Consider the following 21234-nt stretch of genomic DNA (forward strand, 5'->3'; position numbering starts at 1 on the left):
GTTTCTCCTCCGATTAGGCTCCTTATTCATCTGAAACTAGGAGACGTTGGCATGATGGAGCATCTGTGGCCATGCATGTTGCATCAAGGGTGCGTTCACTTTGATGGATGAGAAAAGGTGGTGGGATAATATTATCATTGCTTGAAGTGAAATTAAGGAAGAAAAAATGGTGAACTTCTCTTTTGTGTAAAATGTGGGAAAAGAAATGAGACATTTAAAGGCATAAATTTTTGTTATCCCTCATTTTTTCATCCATCAAAGTGAACGCACCCCAAGTGTATGGTAATTATCAAATTGGTTAGTAGATTTCAATTTATTTCTAAATGAATATTAAACTTCTATTTCGTACTCCCTTCGTCCCAATTCAACAGGTTATAATGTGTAGGCATGGATGTAAAGAAAAGGATAGTTTATATTCCCTACATCCATAAAAAATGGGGTACAATTACTAATTTTAGCATCCACGAAAATGGGATACTTTCTCTTTCAGTATATTAGCATTTGAATAAACTTTATCAACAATTGATTCGATCTACGAATCTTCTAGCTTATTTTCTCTTATAGCTTTAACATTGGGTGGATAATGAACTGATAAGCATAATAGCTGGAAGACGAGCACAAAAAGTCACATGATAAAAATAGACTTTTTGATCTCTACAACTGTAGGGGGTGAAATTTTCTGTCTTTGTGCAGTGATTTATGTGCTCTCTCATCTAATTATAGGTATTGATGGGCTAAGCATAGAGATTCATAGAAGGATTAGGATTAGATCTCATGATAGACTTCAACTATCTTAAGTTAATCCCAACTTAAATTAAGTATGTCATTATTAATTTATTTAATTAAGTAATCAATATTGCACTATTTATCCTTATTCATTTACGATATCTCTTTATTTAATTATTTTTCGTGTTCAAGATAGCGCATGTTCATTAATTAATTTAAATTTACTAACTACTTTAATTAATTAATATATTATCCAAGAGTATAATTGCTCTAACATAATTATTGCACTGAGAATTAATTCCAACCAGTAGTGTTTCTAGTACCGTAAACTTTATGAGCATCTCAAGGGGACTCATTAACTCGATGCATCGAGATATAATTATATATAATAATATAACATCACTTCTTGATACTAAATTATCTCTGCCTAAAATATCGAGAATATTGGATTATATAATCCTCATCATGATAAATCAAAACAATCCATAATAAAGTTCGAATGCACAATATTATTAATATAAATTTAGAAATAATAATTTTCTAATATCTTATTCTTATACATTTAGAATTTATCTTACTGTGAATCCAATTTCAGTGTTATAATTGTACAAGTATCTATGTGTAGCTAAGACAAGCTAAATTCACAACTTAGATATTTTAATTATATTAGATACCATAAGTTTGATAACATTTTATGAAATTAGTCCCCAGTACATTTAGCTTGTGCATTTCATGATATTTTAAACGAGCTAAAATTCAGATACTATAACTTTGATAACATTTTATGGAATTAATCTCCAGTACATGATAACTTTCTTTTATTGATGAATAAATAATTTTAAAATTGGCGTGATCATGGTTTTCATGATACCATTGATTTGAACATTTAACCACTTTGTCACAAGCCCAATAGCCACTTTCATATGTATGCAACTCACCATCTCCTTCACATTATAGAGCAAATGACTGAAAAGAAAAATCGAAGAGAGATGAACTTAAGAGAGTATATGATGAAAATAACAAATTATAGTTAAATGATATTTATAAAATAATTGTTACATATAAGATTTTAAAAGTATAAATTGGAATAGAGACTTATTTTTTGGGAAGCTTAAAGCTTATTTGTAGAGCTTATAAACAGTTTAGGAGTTTGTTTTGCCAAACACCTTAAAAAAACTAATAAAATCTTGAACAACTTATAAGCTCAGCCAAACACTATTTCAGTGAACACCACATGAAACTAACGATTCATGGCACGGCACATCAATCATACTTAAAAACTTGAGCATATCATGCAGCAAAGTTCTTAAGCCTGAGTGCCTCAAGCACCTGACAAAGGCATCATAATGTCAACGGTAAGAACAACAATTAGTACTTGTTAAACCTCTAAATCTAGATAAAATGCCAAAAATATAATACAGTACAAGATATCTACAAGATCAAACTTCTAAATTGCAATCTGTACAAATAATAATACATCTCAGTGATCTCACACTAGAATCAATCAAATGAATACATTTTTCTGGAACTGACATGACAAAACCTGGTTTAAAACCAACCCTATACAACACCTTTTCTTTCTTTAGACGTTCTGCTTCATTAAAAAAAGTAAAACCCAACCAAAACACTCAACTTCACATCTCCTTAAACAATAATCTATTTGTTGTATAATCAACTAGGCAGAAAAATAGGGATATGATGCATTTCAATACGTATATCCATGTATAATTCCGTCAATCACGGAAGAAAAAAATCTTTGAAGAGCTTGTAGATGATCTCAGCGTCCTGTTTTTGCGCGTTTCATACTGGTATTAAAAGGTGAGACACTGCCACTTGGCCCAGGGCTCTCTTCTCTAAAATTTGAATTTAGCATGGCAAGCTCACGCAACTGTTGCCTCTTTATGAAATCCTGTGATTCATCCTACAGGAAAGTAAAAGTACAAAAAAATGGCAGTAAGATCTCTAAGCTCTTTTTCTATTTCTTATTTGGGGTGGGGAGGTACTGGTTGAGATTGCTAAATATTGAATGTTACTTTCCAGTATTTGTTAATATACACAGAATAATCAAAGTGTGTCACCATGGTGAACCCCCAACATGATCAATTATCTTAGTTAGAAAATTGAAATCGTGTAGATTTATTTAAGGAGACAAAATTAGATGTTCTTACCACTGGTTTCAGCAATTCTTCAATTATGTCCTGTGCTTGTCTCAGTCTCATATCAACCACATTAGCTGGTAAATCAGCCTCAATTAAGATATGGAGTGGTTCATTAAGGTGCTCATAGCCAGGTCGTCCACGCAGCTTCTCCTCCTGCAACTTGACATATGCAGCCAGTGGTAAAGATTTGCTTATCATGTGCAACTTAAATTATGAACATCAATAATAATCCTAGTTCCAATGGTTTCATTGCCTTCTTTTCCTTTGTTTTACTGCACTATGTAGCTGTTTCATGCGTGGTCAGTAAAAAGAATAATAAAACGAAGCATCATATAAACACTGCATTACCTTGTCAGGGTCCTTTATTGAGCCTTTCCCTCTAATATATACCCGGCATCCAGTAGTGGCTTCAACTCGTTTAAGTGAATTTCCTCTAGGACCCAAAAGTCGGCCAACAAAATTGAACTACGAAGAAATTAAAGACTAATAAGAGGAACACCCGGAGAGAAGGAAGCATTTTGTTGGTAAGAGTGAAACTGAGCTATGAAGGATCAACAAGGGTAAGTAAATCCCGCCCATTCAATGATCTTACATTAGGAAAGCTGTCCACAGGAATTTCTAAGCGCAAAATCCTTTTGACAGTGTATGAACTGGGACTTGCTGGTGCACCTTGCCAATCCATAGTCATTCCATGAGGCCCACCCAATCTCTGTCATATAAACAGGAAGTACGAGGGAATCTTCTTAATTTTGAAAGAAGTTAAAAAGAATAATTAGATATAATGCTAGTATTGAAATGTGTCATGCATGTTACAAGCAAAGTTCACCCATTAAGCAAAAAAGAGATTTTTTTTTAAGATTAAAAAAGAGATTATTATTATTATGGATTAAGTCACTTTGCACAATTCAAGCCAAATAAATATTTCATCACCACTGACAAGGCTAAAAAATATGACTGCACAGCAAGTGTGACCATCACTACGAGCTCTAGAATTTCTACTCCGAATGTGATTGGTCAAAGAGGTGGGAATGACTCATTGAAAATGGTGAAGGGATACATGACCTCCACAAGTAAGCATAAAGCATACTACAATATACTCATAATTTATAGCTAAAACTATTGTTGGGTCTGATTCACATCATGACAAAACAGGTCCCCCGCTGGGGGTGGGGGTTGTTCTCAAATCCGATTAGAAGTTCTGCTTGCAGCCTATCCCAATGACCACTAACTAACCAGTCAACACCTTTCTTCTGACATTAAGTAACCAAGTTGAACCACATACCAGATCATTTTGAAATATGCTTGCAGTGAATAAAAGGTAGGTTTAAAATCAATTAGTCATCAAAAGTTGTCAACCGTAACCCATAGTCCATCAATCATCTAAACACTTCCCCCAAGTATGTAGCCAACAGATTGGGAAATGTCATCACAATATAGTATTATTCCGAGTGTCGTTGCCAATTGGATGGGCTGTTGATGGTCTAATGAACATATCCAAAAGCTATTATTGACAATTGGATAGGCTGTTTATGATCTAATGAACATATCATACAGCTGTTACAAGGTTTCAAGACATTTTCCATGTAGAACTTTTCCTGATCTGAAGTATGTTACGAGTGAGACAAAAGGTGATTCACAAAAGCCACAACTAGAAAGAAGTTGCAATAGATCATGTTGATATGCAAAAAAAAGTGGACTGAGATTGTGGTCAATAGGGATCATACTGGAAAATGGAGGCTCCTTAAATTTACAACACCAGCAGCTAGAAAATAAAAGGCAAAGAAAAAAAGATGACATTAGGCAAAGAATTCCTAGTTGAATAACATTATCTTTCAAGAATAGTTAAATCCTCCATTAAAAGTCTGAACTATATCCAAATTTGGTCCCACAACCGCTCCTTTTTTTATTTTTGTGTGTGTGTGTGTGTCACCAAGTCAGAAACCAAGCCTACATAATGTGATTGTCCATATTAAGTCTAGTTACTTGAGTGCCAAAGTACTTGATAAAAAATAAAAGATATTCAATCTTAGACTAATACATTTTTTTCAATCTTGTAATGATCCGTTAACTACCTAGATATCTATTGCATTGTTTCTACAACTAAGCTTCTTTTTACAGTTACACAATATATAATGGTTAGGAAATTACACTGAAGTCATGCTTTTCTATTGAGCAAAAGGTGCACAAGTATAAGATTGCTAACTTCTACACGAGCCAAGTTATGGTGAAGAAACTGCTATGGGAAACTTTACAATTACAATAGCTAGATATAAAAGCCATAACTCTTTATTAATTTATATGTAGCTTAACAACCAAGCCTGAATCTATATTATAGATCAAAAGAAAGAAAGAGAGCATTGATGAGTTGGAAATTTAGTTGCCTCTTGTGGAAGTCCATTCCAGCTTGCTAATCCAGTCCCAGCAACATTTGACAGAGAGTTTGCAGAGGCCATAGGGCTAGGACTTCTGTGTCTTAGTCTCTCAAGTTCACTGAAGCTGTGATTCGGCAACATCCCAGTAACCCGCAAGATCTCTTAAAGATAAAAAGAGGATTGCTGTGAATAACTAAAAATACGGAAAAACACATTATGGCAGGGGAGATCCACTACACTATATTTAGCACGTGGAAAAGTGGATTCCAGCCATCAAATACATGCTTCCATGAAAACCAGAGTAACAAAAGATATGGCATTTCAAGTAAGAATTATGAAGTTTGTTTATTGATTTGTCCTCTATTGATGATTGCAATCCAAGTGTCTCAATAGAAAGCCAAGTATGGTGAGTTGCTCAAGTATAGTCATAATCTCAATATGAATATGGAGAGGATTCAGATCCAATTTATACAAGAGACAAAATATCAAAGTGAATGAGAGACAGGCAGGCAGACCTTGATTCAAGAGTCTCGTAGAAATAGGAAGAACTTGCATAAATGGACCAAGCTTCTGATGCTCCGCCAAGAGCTCCGACAAGTAGGGATTACTAAATTTGTATTAAAAAAATAAATTTAAACTCTCAAGAGCATACATGATCAAAGAAGATAAGTGAAAAAAGAAGCCACATACCTATCTACATCAGGGTTAGTTGCAGTAATCTGCGGAGAGGCAGCCCGAGCAGGCGAAAAGTTGGAATTGTAAAGACCCGACATAGACAAATCAGTCCCACAGCTCGCAAGGATTTGGATCAAAATCGATACAAAAGCAGACTAGCAGCAAGCAAGCTTGTAAGAAGACGGTAGATAGAATGACACAGGACTGAATTCATCGGATGCCCTCATTTCCAGCTCAACTACCTATTTTTATCCTCTTCTCATTAACATGGGCTTCATTTGGGCCTTTTCCCAATAATAATATGTAAGAAAAGAAAAGAAAAGAAAATATGGATACTTGGTTGGGCTTCTTTGCGGCGATTCGGATATACCTGTCAGAATCGGATACACTTGTCATTTCACATTTTTCTTATTTAATATTCAAACCACTAGTATTATTTTCTAGTATTTCATTTTCCAACATACATAACATATGTATTACAGATTAAAATTATAAAAAAAAATTACTCCATTCGTCCCAGCTTTTTGTATCCACTTTTAGTTGTAACTAAAAGTGGATACAAAAAGCTGGGACGGAGGGAGTATTACTTTGTTGAGAGGAGTTTAACATTAAATAACCATCTTTAAACGCTAGCACTAGCAGAGTGAAAGGAAAATCAAAATTGAAAATCAAACTGCATTCTCTGTGAATTGGTATTGAGGGATGTGAGTGAATTCGTCGTCGTTTAGCATCATTTTCTCAATTGGATAGAATGGGGCCGGTGTGGTTGGAAGCGATGCTGCCTCTGGGAATCATAGCAGGGATGTTCTGCGTTATGGGCAACGCTCAGTATTACATCCACAAAGCTGCTCACGGCCGCGTCCGTACCCGCCTCTCCAATTTTATCTATTTTCAAATTTATATGACACGAATTATGCTGCTAAATCTAACATTCCGTCGATGATTCGGCAGCCCAAGCACATTGGGAACGACCTCTAGGATGTGGCTATGAAGAAACATGACGAAAAGATCATCGAGATGCTATCTTCGCCTCCCGCTTCCAACTGATTTAGGTTCGTCCCCCTATTTTCCTGTTATTATCTCTTTATTTCATCATCAACTTTGCCATTTGATATCTGTTTCTCCACTTTAGAAATCTCTATCTTATATAAGCCTTTCTGTGTATTAGTTGATCCAATCTGATACTTACATCTAAAAATTTTGAGCTAGTAACAAGATTCCTTGTCCCGTACACAAATGTGTTCCTACACAATTCCATTGTCTAGTACCAGTAGGTCAATTGTGTTTCTTTGAGCTTATAGGAGTATGCTAAGGCTAAATAGTCCTAAATCACCCTGCCTTTCGTCATTCATGGATGTCTCTTGTCTTGTTTTTAAGGATGCCGAATGTTGATGAAGAGGGTAATGAAATTATTGGTTCCATGTGGATTTCCTAGACTTTATAGTAACATGTGGACGGTTGGCATTTGAAGTTATAGGTTTGTAGCTGCATAACAAGACTTATTAATTTATGAAACAATAGGGCTGGATAGCCCTATTCAACATATAACATCAAATTTTGTCCACCATTTGAAAAAACATATATTTTGGCCATTTTTTGTATGTCATGACTATTCTACACTTCTCTCTCTCTCTCCTCTCTCTTTCTCATCTCTCTCTTTCTCCAGCGGCTGCCGCTATCTCCTCTCTCTTTCTCATCTCTGTCTCTCTCTCTCTTTCCAGCACGCCGCTTGAAAGGAATTCGTCGAAGTAGAGGATGAGGCGGCGGCGGTCGAGGAGATCCTCCATCTCTCACTCTCCAGCGGCTGCCGCTCTCTCCTCTCTCTTTCTCATCTCCCTTTCTCTCTCTCCAGCGCGCCGCTTGGGCAGAATTCGTCGGAGTAGAGGATGAGGCGGCAGCGGTGGAGGAGATCCGGTCCTCTGAAATCAGCGGCGTGGAGGAGGGACTGGTCAAGTGGCGGATCTGATCTGATGAAGCGGCGGTGGATCTGATCTGATCGTTGCGCCGCCTCCTCCATCGGCAGATCTGATCTTCGCCTCCTTCGATTTCAGCCATCGGCAGATCTGATCTGATCTGTATTTGTGCTACACGTATGGCACTTATGGCACTATTAGTGCCATAAGTGCACACTTTCCCCTAGGGTTTAGATATTTCATTTAGGGTTTTGATTATCCATTTGGGGTTTAGATGTTCCATTTAGGGTTTAAATGATGTTGTTTCTGTATTTGTGCTGCACGTATGGCACTTATGGCACTATTAGTGCCATAAGTGCCCAAATGACCATTTTACTTGGTTTTTTTTTGAATTTTCGTTGGCACTTATGACACTATTTAGTGCCAAAATGACTATTTTACTTTATTTTATTTCGGATTTTCGTTGGCACTAGTGCCATAAGTGCCAACGGAAATCCAAAATAAAACCAAAGTAAAATCTTGGCACTTATGGCACTAATAGTGCCATAAGTGCCTAACCCGACCCGACACGCGACCCGCGTGCCTGATCCTACCCGGTCCGCCTCATTAAGGGTAAAAACGTCCAAATCAATAAAAATGGCCAAATTTTGTGTTTTTTCAATGTATGGCCATAAATTGTGTTTTATGCTTCATTTTGGCTACTTCAAAATTTTACTCCTACTTTATTACGCGTAATTTCAAATCAAGTGCAAACTATTGGATGTTGTCCCTTCCCCGAATATAATTGCAATTGTTTTGTTTGCGAGAAATTTGTTTTCTTGTTTAGTTCCATGTAAAGTTGTAAGCAATAATTTCTCATTTGGGATCCTATTATTATTCAGCTAAATGCTATAAACCCATACTAATAATTAATGGGCTTCCATCAAATGCTGATGTTTGTTGATGGTGCATATTAGAAGTAAAAAAGCTTAGACACAGAGTGAACCTACTAGTTTTTACTTATCCTTTTTCTTTCATCTCGCTAATGTTCATATATATGATAAAGCTTTTATTGTTTTCTATGACTTCTGGTTGTATTTACCTCAAAGAAAGAATTGAATCTTCTATCATCTTTCATCTTTCATCTTGCTATTACTTCGTATCGAGTTATTCCAAATACATATATACATGAAAGTTAATCACGTTATAAAAATACATATAGAGAAAGGATCTAGTGAGAATGTCTATATTTCGAATAAGCCGCGCATAATGCATGATTAGTTGTTCAAACCTGAATTCAAATCGTGGAGGGGGCGAAAATTTCACCATATCAAATGAATACGTTATTCGTGCATTACAAGTAGCTTATTCATAGATATATATATTTACTTTTTCATTATTCTCATTTATCACGAAAATAGTCATTCTCACTATAACCTAACCCGATATAGGTATATATCTATATATATAGGCTTGGGATCCAGTGAGAATTACACTTGAACAAATATATGAGATCGATGAATAAATCCACAAATGCGATATGAACGACTATATTAGTTGAATGCATTGTTCATGAATTTGTTTGTCTTGAGTTCATGAATTTCATTGATTTATTCATGTATTCCTGTTTCATTACATTTATCTATTCTATCTGGATACATTCTCTCTCTCTCTCTCTCTCTCTCTCTCTCAATATATATATATATATATATATATATATATATATATATAGTATTGGGATTCAGTGAGAATTACACATGAACAAATCTATGAGATCGATGAATAAATTCACAAACATCATATGAACGAGATGCGTTATTCATGAATTTGTTTGTCTCGGGTTCATGAATTTCATTGATTTATTCATGTATTCTCAAACGCTCATAGATAACGGATTTTATCCGTTATCTATGAGCAAAAAAACCGTTGTGTATAGTGGTGTTATCTATTCTATACGTCATAGACAACGGTTTCAAAACCGTTATGTATAGTAGCATAGATAACGGTACGATGTGTCATAGTTAACAGTTTTTTGCACTTTTTATAACGGTTTTAACCGTTATCTTTGATAGAATACATAACGGTTTTTCACCGTTATGTATTAAGATTTTTCCGTTATGTATTAATTTTTTTTTTATCATAGTTAACAGTTTTTTGCACTTTTTATAACTGTTTTAACCGTTATCTTTGATAGAATACATAACGGTTTTTTGCACTTTTTATAACGATTTTTTGCACTTTTTATAACGATTTTTGCAGTTTTTATAACGATTTTAACCGTTATCTTTAATTAGAATACATAACGATTTTTTGCACCTTTTATAACAGTTTTTTGCACTTTATATAATTGTAGTATATTTTTAAATTTTGCAATTTTTATAAAACGACAAAATGATAAAATCAACGATAACAATATTATATATCATCCAAGAAATTCATACATTATTATACAAATGAACCAAATATCAAGTATACATCATCATTGCATATTCCGATTCAAAATTGAAAATACCAACAACCTTATAGCTAAAACAAAAATCTATCATACAATGTTTCTAGCACCAATAGACTTGTAACCTTTACACTTCAGGCAGAATCTCTTGAACCTGAAATGAATCTATAATCCAGCAGGCATAAAATGTAGAAAGAAATACATAATCAAGCAAAGAAGCTACCTGAAATGGAAAGATTTTTCATCTAGAAACCTTCAAAATAAGGTGTAACAATGTAAGGAAAAAAGAAAAATAATTACTTGGTAGAGAGGCCTATCAGGTTCCTTCCTCTGCTGCTTTCGAAGATCAATAACATCAGGGGTTTCAATAAGATCAATTTCGGCTTAGTCTGATGTTTGAAGAAGGCATCATGAAGAACCTACAAAAGTTAAAACAGGCAACTGATTGTCACAAAATGAGATACAAAGCCAAAAAAAAAAAAATCTGGCAAGTTAAACAATCCATTCACCCTCCAATATCAGCAATTAGAAGCAGGTATGTCGGGTTAAAAACTTAATATACTTAAATACCTGATAATCAATGTCCATCTTTCCCATTTTAGGCTGCATTCTCTCACGTTGCTTTTGTTTCAACTTCTTACTATCCTCCTTTTCAATGTAAGCCTGTCATATATAACAAAGAAGCAGCAGAGATTAGATAAGAATACAAAATCATCGTTAACCTTTTAATCTTCCATCAGAGTTCCACAATTAGAGTAGATATTGATAAGAATGATATGCATAAGAAAAGAAAGGAAATCAGTCTCACTTGTCTGATTTTCTCGATTCCTGTGGCAGCAATGAAATCAGGAAGTTGAAAAGGCTGCTTTTCAATACCTCTCTTTCCCTGAAAAGCAGCCATCAAAGAAGTTGAGATGTGTGACAAGCATGTAATTTTAAAACATAATCTAGTATTCATACATGCATCGAAATAATATTTGCCCTGTTCGTTAACCCAACGTTCCTACTTTTGATTTTTGGGCATCAACCAATAACTTCTAGTTTATAATGCAAATATCCAAAGTTAATCAGACACTTTAAGTTACCATATAACAAAATTTATTCTCCACCAAGAACTGCAAAGACATTCAAAACGCTGATTACTATTGTGCTCTACTTTGTTTTATGCCAGATATGGATCCAAAAAGCAAATAAAACAGAGTAAGAAGAACCACATGTCAAAGAGTCAATATGCTATCTTTATGGCAGAAAGGGATACTTGCAGATATATGAAAAAAATTCGCAGACCTTTGTTCTCATGTGTTATTTGCTAGTCAAAGTCACTCAAGAAATTTTCTTCCCTGTCTTTTCTCTCTACTAGTTCATATCTCTGTCTTTTCTTCCCTGAGCAAGCAGTTATTGGAATCATTATACAAAACATGAGCTTATTTAAATGCTTCCAGCTATATTGCACAGTGGAAAGATAACATAGATGATGCATTACACCGGAATACTCTCAGGATATGCTTGCATTTACCAATCAGTGTAGACTACTCTTATTAGCAATAATTGTAGTCAATACAGTAACTTACATCAAGAGGTGGACTTAGCAGTTCTATTCCATTGTTTATTTGACCATATGGTTCCATTAGGTCAACAACATCCTGCAAATCCTCTTTTGTCAATGTCAGATCAAGATGTTTTACTATCATCTTGCTTATTAACTTCGCAATTTTGGTTTTCCCCACCCATCTAGGGACCAAGGGGCTGAAAGTCTGCATCATGGACATACATATCAAAATAAGTATGCGTAAATTGATAAGCCATCATGCCTATTGTAAAAGATAGTAGAAATCCCAAGCTCAAAAAGTCATGATTGTTTCTTAGCAAGCCTAAAAGGAAATATTGATGCCAAAGAAAAAAATAATCTGCAAATAAATATTGTTGGTATCTTCTAGTTCGTGATGTTCAAGCAATAGCAAAGATGGTAACCCAATGACGATGCATTTGCAAAATCAAATTGAAAGTGAAAACGAATAAGAAGCATTTTATTTCCGAATCAATTAAATTTCCAGCGGTTCAACGCATGTACCAAACTATTCACAAGCACAACACAGATAGAAGCAGAGATAAATAAAATAAAATAAAATAAAAATCAAAATGTTATTACAAAGCCATAAACGTTTAACAAACCTCACCTTCTCAGGATCCTGTAAATCTTTAAATGCTTTATTCAACTTAACAAAAGCTTGGTGAGCTTGAGGATGAGAAGATTTGTCAGGATGAACCATTAGAGACAACTTCCAATACCTAAACAATAAAATATCAGCAAACAACTTCATCCAGAAAAAAATAATGTATACAAGTCAATAGAGCAGGAAAAGATGCAAGAATGGCCAAGTGAAGAGAAAGCAATTACTAAGCACTACAGTTCCACCTTTAGTACCCAGCATAAGAGTTTGAGCCATGCCCAAAACATAAATGCATGCATACCTTTTCTTTATACTTTCAGCTGCCATATCTTTGTTGGCCCCAACAATATCATATGGACTATCTGCCTCGACACCAATTATTCTTGTAATCTAAGCATATAGCAAAGCTGTCAGGCTATGCAATAATGTTGCAATACAAGCTATCAATTTACATGAACAAAGAGTTTGTGTTATTGTATCAAAAACTTAATAACTACTCCCTCCGTCCATGAAATGAGTACTCATATTTCCTTTTTCGTCCGTCCACGAAATGAGTACCCATTTCCCTTTTTGGCAAGTGTACCCTACACATCTCTTTAATTAATACACTAAAAAAGTGGGACCCTTAAACTATTCACACTACACTCCATACATTTCTTAAAACCCGTGCCGTCCACAAATGGGTACTCATTTCGTGGACGGAGGGAGTATATAAAGTCAGCTGGAAGGACAATAGAAAGTAACCTCCTCAAAACGCTCAGCTTCATTTGCAGACTCAGCTTCTTTAACAACAGCAGGAGGTGGAGGTCCTATAAATAGATCGCTGTCTCCATCCAACTAGCCTCTCTGTTGATCATTCCCATATATTAATACAAAATTACAATGGTGGACTGATGATTCAGCTTTTTAATACTCCCTCCGTCCCAATAAACATGGCAACATTCTTTTCGGCACGGATATTAAGAAATTGAGTGTTATGTTTTAATTAAGTGGAGCCCATCAAAATTATTGAGTTAATTAAATGTAGTCCACTATCTACTTCTCACTGCATCTTCTAGCTGCCGGCAACGGCGCCGCCGCCGGCGACGCCGACGCCGACGCCGGCGGTCGTCCCAAAAATCAATTTTCAATTTTCCTAAAAAATCAGAAAATCAATTCAATTTTACTCAATTTCCTCAATCCAATTTCCACCAAAAAACTCTCGTTGGCAGATCCGCTGGGGAAAGGGAATAACGGCGGGGCGGCGGCGATGGCAGATCCGCCACCACCGTGGCCAAATCCACGCAACTAAGCCATCAAACTCTCGTTCATCCTCAGCCTTGCCTCCACCCCTAAATCGTGCCACCCTCAGATCTAGGGCTACCGCCAAACCAGAACACACACACAGCGGCAGAATTTCAGAACACACACACACCGCCATCAGCCACCCTCACCTCCCTCGGTTTTCAGCCGCGGCGCCCAGGCTTCGAAATCGAGGGAGGCACAGACCCAGGCTTCGATTTTCAGCCGCAGCGCCCATCAAAAGCCCTAGGCCTCGAAATCGGCGGCGGAGGCACAACCCTAGCCCCAAATCGGCGGAAAAGCCCTAGCCCCAAACCAGAGCAAGCCCGCGCCGCCGACGAGGTGGGCGGCGAAGCCTTTAGAGAGGAAGTGTCTGGGAGATGGAGGCCGGTCGACGGCTGCCTCGCCGCCGGTCAACCACACCACCTCAGATCTAGGCGCCGGCGGCCATGGGGGTGGCGAGAGGGAGATAGTTGAGACGAGGGACATGGAGGTCAGAGGTGGGGCGAGAGGGAGAGAGAAGAGGCCAGGGAGAGGGAAAGGGTCGGCGCTGGTCGCGGCGAAGACCACGACGACGGCGGCCGGAGGGGCGAGAGGAGGCGGCGGCGACCATGGGGGTGGCACCCGCCGGAGAAGAAGAGAGAAGGGGGTGGGGCGCTGGGGTGGCTGTGTGCGTGTGTTAGTGTGTGTTTTGTGTGTGTGTTTTTAAATAAAGATGATTTAGATTTAATTAGAAGATAGGTTTAATTAGGTGTAGATTAGTTGACTTAATTATAGAGTTTAATTTGGTGTAATTTTTACCCAAAAAGGAAAGTAGCCAACTTTAATGGGACAACCCAAAAAGGAAATGTTGCCAACTTTAATGGGACGGAGGGAGTATATAAATTATGAAAAAGAATATATGAAAAGGAATTATAGAAATCTTTTACATTCAACTAAAAAGCTATGACCTAGACCTTAGTTCTGCTTCAGCTTCTGTTAGCTTGGCTGCTGCAGCAAGTAGGTCAGCGGATGGCATTTCAGGCCCAATGACCCTGCAGGAACCAGCAGCAAGATCATCGAGTAATACAGGTACAAGCAAGCTCGAATAACTAAACCAACATGGTAGGCTGCATTTAAATAATATTTGAGGTCCAACATCTTCTCAAATCAAATAATGTTTCAGGTAATGCTAAATAGGTAGCTATGCTGTGTAAACTATGCTGACAACGTGACTGTCCAAATAATCTTCATCTCACCTTTCTTTCTCAAGTTTTGATTTCAACCTCATCCAAACTAGATTTGATCTCCGAAGAAACATTGTAATCAGACTGGTCTCAGTAACAGTATGAAGAAATGAAAGTGATTATGTATGAGAATGTGTTTCATTCTTACAATTGAGGATAATCGAATAACAAAGAGATAATTCAAAAACTTGAGCAAAATAGCTTGACAAAATTAAAAAATTTGAGCAAAATAGCTTCAGATAATTTAAAAAATTCGAGCAAAAGCCCTAATCTAAATCATATTGTTACCAACAAAGTTCAAAAATTAGGGATTTGGAATGAAATTTGCGTAAGGGATGAATAATTAGGGATTCTACCTTGGTGGTGGCTATTGTAGAAGGCGGCGGCGACAGCGGCGGCTCCTAGGGTCTGCGATTGAGAGCTCGATCGGCGACAGCTGCTAGGCCTAACGGACGGAGAGAGAGAGACGGGTGCGGTAGGTGGCAGACGGAGAAGCAAAAAGCCCGATCTGCTGCTGCCGCTGCGAGAAGAGCGGCGTCGGCGGAGGAGAGGGGTGGTCTGCTCGTGCTCGGTGGAGGGGAGAAGGGTGCTCCGCCTCTCGATCTGCTGCTGCGAGAAGAGCGGCGTCAGAGGCGACGCGATGCAGGGTGGGTGGGGGCAGGGGCGGTCACTGACTCACTGGCACCGGCGTCCGGTTGCTCGTGCAGCGTCGTCCGGCGCGGCGTCACCGGGGGGAGGCGGCGGGTGTGTTAGGAGTATTGGAGCAGAAGCTTGAAAATCAGATTTTGAGTTAGGTTTCGAATTTTACCTAATAAAAATATATATTTATGAAAAAAAATAATGTTAATACATAACAGTTATATAATGCATTTCTTAACGGTAAAAAAACTGTTGTAAAAAAGTGTTAATAGATAACGGTTGACGTAACGGTTTATCAAACCGTTATGTATGTAACTAATAGATAACGCTAAAAGATAACGGATTACATCATACTGTTATCTATTGTTATGGATAACACTACATAGATAACGGATTTCTTCAAAACCGTTGTCTTTTCTAGAAAATGCGCTCATACATAACGGTTTTTAAAAAAAACCGTTATGTATGAAGTGTTATGTATGTGAAATTTTGTAGTAGTGTCACCACATTTATCTATTTTATCTAGATCCATTCTCTCTCTCTCTCTCTCTATATATATATATATATATATATATATATATATATAACTAATGCGGACGTGGTGAAACCTGATATTAAAGATGTGTTTTGGAGGCAACAAAGCATACATTTCATAAAACTTCACACTTGAGTAAAGTGTTTAGTGTACTGATAAAATGGAAAGATGATGAACAAATGATTTATTGAAGAAAATCAAAGAGAAAGAAAGCCTAAGAATCCAGGGTTGTCAGGTCCGAGTTGGTTTGTCCAGTACAAGGCTAAAAATGCGATAATTGATTGCCTCTCACACTTATTTGCCTTCTACCATTATTGTCTTCCAGTAGAACTTATTATGGTTATGATAAAGCACTGATATCGTTCCACTAATGAAGCTAATAATTCTGCAAATGGTTGATTGATTTCATTCTAATTTTCCTCTATTACAGTTGTGTGTAGTGTGGGTAACAGGGTGGGTTTGATGAAACCTGAGACCTGCCCTACCCTGTTTCATAGTTAACCACAACCTGTCATCTCCCCCCATCAAAACTGTTGGGTCTAGACTTGCAAACCTTTTCTCCAGATCTGGTTTTGCCACCCTCCTTTAATCCCATTTTTTAATCAATTAGAGAGCGTTTACTTTGAAAGATTAGACTTGATAGATAAACATAATAAGGCTAATCCCTTGTTGATTGAAACTTTGGGATATCCTAAGGCGCTTGATTAATTATATCATTTAAGCTAGTTTTGCTTGATTCTTATCCCATTGAAAATGTGAGCTTGGAGAAATCATACTCTTGAGGATAAAAATACTCAATCATGCATCTTATCAATCAAACAAAGTAAACACCCCCTTAAAAGTTATTGGTCTTCTTCCATCTCCTCCTTCTCTCACGGATAAAACACTAGCTAATCTGAAAGATGTGAACAATGTTTTCAATATATGGGGCAGGTCTAAAGCATGTAATAAATTTTAGTAGCCCCAAACCTGAGCTGGTTCAAGATTACAAATCACGATTCCCACCTTGAGACCCTTATAGTCTTCCCAAACTCCTCTCGAGCTAGGCGAGTTAATGGAAGGTCTGGATTTATTGCCCTATTCATGATCATGCATATGAATACATCTCCCAGCCTAAACCCAGTCTCAACCTTATTCATGCGTAAGAAAACTATCCATATTTGGAAAATCCTTATCCTCAAGGGGCTCATTTGCTATGCATGATAAGGGTAGGATAGATTCGTATAACACCCTAATATGTTGTTTGCGCCCTTTATACATTAGTGAGTGTCTAGATATGGATACATGGTTGGTTGGGCTTCTTTACGGCGATTCGGATATACCTATCAGAATCAGATACACTTGTCATCTTACGTTTTCCTTATTTAATATTCAAACCACTACTCCCTCCGTCCCGGTCCAATAGTCCCATTTTATTTGCGCACGAAGATTAAGAAACTTGCTTTTTTAGTGTAAAAGTGAGTAAAGGTTTGTGGGACCACATTATTTGTAGTGTAAAATCATTATCAAAAATAGAAATAGAACTAATGGAGTGGGACGTCCCGAAAAGAAAAATGGGACTATTGGAGTGGGACGGAGGGAGTACTATTTTCTAGTATTTCATTTTTGAACATACATAACATATGTATTACAGATTGAAATTATAATAATAAAAAAATTATTACTTTGTTGAGATGAGTTTAACATTAAATAACCACCTTTAAACGCTAGCCCTAGCAGAGTGAAAGGAAAATCAAAATCAAAAATCCAACTGCATTATCTGTGAATTGGTATTGAGCGATCTGAGTGAATTCGTCGTCGTCTATCATCATCTTCTCAATTGGATTGAATGGGGCTGGTGTGGTTGGAAGCGATGCTGCCTCTGGGAATCATAGCAGGGATGCTCTGCGTTATGGGCAACGCTCAATATTACATCCACAAAGCTGCTCACAGCCACGTCCGTACCTGCCTTTCCACTTTTATCTATTTTCAAATTTATATGACACGAATTATGCTGCTAAATCTAACATTCCGTCGATGATTCGGCAGCCCAAGCACATTGGGAACGACCTCTAGGATGTGGCTATGGAGAAATGTGACCAGAAGATCATCGAGATGCTCTCTTCGCCTCCCGCTTCCAACTGATTTAGGTTCGTCCCCCTATTTTCCTGTTATTATCTCTTTATTTCATCATCAGCTTTGCCATCTGATATCTGTTTCTCCACTTTAGAAATCTCCATCTAATATAAGCCTTTCTGTGTATTAGTTGATCCAATCTGATACTTACATCTAAAAATTCTGAGCTAGTAACAAGATTCCTTGTCCCGTACACAAATGTGTTCCTACACAATTCCATTGTCTAGTACCAGTAGGTCAATTGTGTTTCTTTGAGCTTATAGGAGTATGCTAAGGCTAAATAGTCCTAAATCACCCTGCCTTTCGTCATTCATGGATGTCTCTTGTCTTGTTTTTAAGGATGCCGAATGTTGATGAAGAGGGTAATGAAATTATTGGTTCCATGTGGATTTCCTAGACTTTATAGTAGCGTGTGGACGGTTGGCATTTGAAGTTATAGGTTTGTAGCTGCATAACAAGACTTATTAATTTATTACGCGAAATTTCAAATTAAGTGCAAACTATTGGATGTTGTCCCCTCCCCGAATATAATTGCAATTGTTTTGTTTGCAAGAAATTTGTTTTCTTGTTTAGTTCCATGTAAAGTTGTAAGCAATAATTTATCATTTGGGGGATCCTATTATTATTCAGCTAAATGCTATAAACCTATAATAATAATTAATAGGCTTCCATCAAATGCTGATTTTTGTTGATGGTGCATATTAGAAGTAAAAAAGCTTAGACACAGAGTGAACCTACTAGTTTTTTCTTATCCTTTTTCTTTCATCTGGCTAATGTTCATATATATGATAAAGCTTTTATTGTTTTCTATGACTTCTGGTTGTATTTACCTCAAAGAAAGAACTGAATCTTCTATCATCTTTCATCTTTCATCTTGCTATCACTTCGTATTGAGTTATTCCACTTACATATATACATAAAAGTTAATCATGTTATAAAAATACATATAGAGAAAGGATCTAGCGAGAATGTTTATATTTCGAATAAGCCGCGCGTAATGCATGAATAGTTGTTTAAACATGAATTCAAATTGTGGAGGGGGCGAAAATTTCACCATATCAAATGAATACGCTATTCGTGCAGTACAAATGGCTACGGTATTCATTACATTTGTCTATTCTATCTTGATACATTCTTTCTCTCTCTCTCTCTCTCTCTCTCTCTCTCAATATATATATATACACATATATATATATATATATATATATATAAGGGGAGGGCTACGGTAAAAACACTTTTAAAATATAAATATAAACGTTTTTTAATGTACGAATTTTATCCAACAAAGTTACGAATTCATCAAACATAGTTACGAATTATGAAAAATAATTTTTTGCTACCTTTGGGATTCGAACCCTGGACCACGAATTCATCTAACAGGGTTACGAATCAACCGTAGATCTTGATGATCTAAGGGCTGAAAATCATTTATATTTTATACACTTAAGAGTGTTTTTATTCTAGCCCTCCCCTATATATAACTAGTGCAAACATGGTGAAACTGGATATTAAAGATGTTTGTATATGATATATATATATATATATATATATATATAGGGGAGCGCTAAAATAAAAACACTTCTTAAAATATAAAATATAAATAATTTTCAGCCCTTAGATCATCAAGATCTACGGTTGATTCGTAACCTTGTTGGATGAATTCGTGGTCCTGGGTTCGAATCCCAAAGGTAGCAAAAATTTATTTTTCATAATTCGTAACCATGTTGGATGAATTCGTAACCCTGTTGGATAAAATTCGTACATTAAAAAACGTTTATATTTATATTTTAAGAAGTGTTTTCACTATAGTCCTACCTATATATATATATATATATATATATATATATATATATATATATATATGACTAAGTTCTTTTGAGAAACTTATATGTTGTGAGAAATGAGAAAGATTATTAACCTTTAGATTAGTGTAATCTAACGGATCATATTAGAAGCAATATTACACGTTAATTTATTGGTTAAGGATATTAAAGTCTTTTAAGTTGTTAACATATTTGGTAACTCCACCAATTTAGCGTAACAAAATAACGATTTGAGTTGGAATATTTATATGGAGATATTTTTTTTGATTATATGCGGCCGTTTTTTATGACTACAAGAAAAACCTAATGTATGCAAACCTCTTCATTGCTATTTTCGTTGAACCAATTTTCGCTGAACAAGAGTCATATCCGAACGACGATGGGATTACCAGGTCAATATTCTTTCCTTGTCAAACGTAATTGCAAAGTTCTACTATGTTTTCATGAAATACTACTGTAACTTTTGCATTTTAAATCGGCGTCATCTGTCAAATTAGGCAGATGATTGATTATTAATTTTTGAATTTTATGTGTTGTTCATACATTTTCAAATCATCTATACTAAGCTTTTAATTGCTGATAGCTCACGTTCAGTGGTCTGTTGACGTCTTTGGTATGTTTCTCAAAAGTAAATCACCATGGTTTTGTTTATTTGTTATCAGTGTTTTATTGAACATGTTTCAACTTTTTCATGAACATCATTAATTTTTTTATTGAAGTTAATAAATGGCGTTATGTGAATGTTTTAATCTCAGAGGACGTCGGATCGACCATATCCGAGCGTCAATTATGCTTCCCTACGTGCGAAGGGTCTGTGAAACCCTACGAGGGACAACTTTTTGATACGCTAGATGATGGTGTCAAGTTTTACAAAAACTATGCTGCCGTGTGGGTTCAAATCTCGGATGAGTACCATTATATATGTAGAGGATGGTTCTATTCGTATCCGATACGTGTTATGCAACAGAGAGGGCGTGTAGGACAGGGCTGATGAACCAACTTTTGATCTATTGAAGCCGAAGGCTAAGAAACGGATGACCACATCGTGCAGGGCTGATTGCAAGGCTAGAGTCATCTTTCAAGTTGCTTCCGGCGGGCTGTACAAGCTCCGTACATTCTACGAAGGTCATACTCATTCGATGGTTCCTGCTCATGCGAGACATCTAAT

The 21234-nt window shown here is 36.5% G+C and overlaps 2 protein-coding genes and 1 pseudogene across 6 annotated transcripts; 1 reads left to right on the forward strand and 2 right to left on the reverse strand.

Moving 5' to 3' along the window:
* Positions 1 to 2154: 2154 nt before the first annotated feature.
* LOC131016398 (KH domain-containing protein At3g08620-like) lies at positions 2155 to 6227 on the reverse strand. 2 transcript variants are annotated; one of them, XM_057945097.1, is made up of 7 exons: positions 5948 to 6227; positions 5773 to 5864; positions 5267 to 5418; positions 3478 to 3594; positions 3234 to 3350; positions 2895 to 3038; positions 2155 to 2647 (listed from the first exon to the last, which is right to left on the reverse strand). In XM_057945097.1, exons 1-7 carry the CDS (start codon positions 6028 to 6030, stop codon positions 2504 to 2506), a joined length of 849 nt encoding a protein of 282 aa, XP_057801080.1. In that variant the 5' UTR covers positions 6031 to 6227; the 3' UTR covers positions 2155 to 2503. The 2 variants fall into 2 exon arrangements, with proteins under 2 accessions (XP_057801080.1, XP_057801079.1); XM_057945096.1 differs by having other exon boundaries at positions 2895 to 3044.
* Positions 6228 to 6538: 311 nt separating this feature from the next.
* On the forward strand, positions 6539 to 6979 carry LOC131016400 (NADH dehydrogenase [ubiquinone] 1 alpha subcomplex subunit 1-like; annotated as a pseudogene).
* Positions 6980 to 10055: 3076 nt separating this feature from the next.
* Positions 10056 to 16059, reverse strand: LOC131016399 (uncharacterized). Of its 4 annotated transcripts, XR_009098976.1 has the most exons (8): positions 15311 to 16059; positions 14685 to 14762; positions 13192 to 13293; positions 12749 to 12837; positions 11564 to 12030; positions 11085 to 11162; positions 10847 to 10939; positions 10056 to 10695 (listed from the first exon to the last, which is right to left on the reverse strand). XR_009098976.1 is itself a non-coding variant. In XM_057945098.1 (3 exons), the coding sequence occupies exons 1-3, from the start codon at positions 11232 to 11234 to the stop codon at positions 10573 to 10575; spliced, it is 366 nt and encodes a 121-aa protein (XP_057801081.1). In that variant the 5' UTR covers positions 11235 to 12375; the 3' UTR covers positions 10056 to 10572. The 4 variants fall into 4 exon arrangements, 1 of the variants encoding a protein (XP_057801081.1); XR_009098975.1 differs by having other exon boundaries at positions 10057 to 10695; positions 11085 to 12030; positions 15311 to 16050; XR_009098977.1 differs by lacking the exons at positions 10847 to 10939; positions 11085 to 11162; positions 11564 to 12030 and adding an exon at positions 12454 to 12565 and having other exon boundaries at positions 15311 to 16052.
* Positions 16060 to 21234: the final 5175 nt, after the last annotated feature.

Source organism: Salvia miltiorrhiza, chromosome 3, assembly GCF_028751815.1.
Source record: "Salvia miltiorrhiza cultivar Shanhuang (shh) chromosome 3, IMPLAD_Smil_shh, whole genome shotgun sequence".
Classification (NCBI taxonomy): domain Eukaryota; kingdom Viridiplantae; phylum Streptophyta; class Magnoliopsida; order Lamiales; family Lamiaceae; genus Salvia; species Salvia miltiorrhiza.

Excerpts from the sequence above, each read along its gene's own strand:
- LOC131016399 (XM_057945098.1), bottom strand. The coding sequence starts at position 11,234 with ATGAATACTAGATTATGTTTTAAAATTACATGCTTGTCACACATCTCA. Across the intron at positions 10,940-11,084 it reads GAATCGAGAAAATCAGACAA|GCTTACATTGAAAAGGAGGA; the intron begins GTGAGACTGATT and ends TATATATGACAG. Across the intron at positions 10,696-10,846 it reads AGATGGACATTGATTATCAG|GTTCTTCATGATGCCTTCTT; the intron begins GTATTTAAGTAT and ends TAACTTTTGTAG.
- LOC131016398 (XM_057945096.1), bottom strand. The coding sequence starts at position 6,030 with ATGTCGGGTCTTTACAATTCCAACTTTTCGCCTGCTCGGGCTGCCTCT. Across the intron at positions 5,865-5,947 it reads ACTAACCCTGATGTAGATAG|TAATCCCTACTTGTCGGAGC; the intron begins GTATGTGGCTTC and ends ATACAAATTTAG. Across the intron at positions 2,648-2,894 it reads AAGAATTGCTGAAACCAGTG|GATGAATCACAGGATTTCAT; the intron begins GTAAGAACATCT and ends ACTTTCCTGTAG.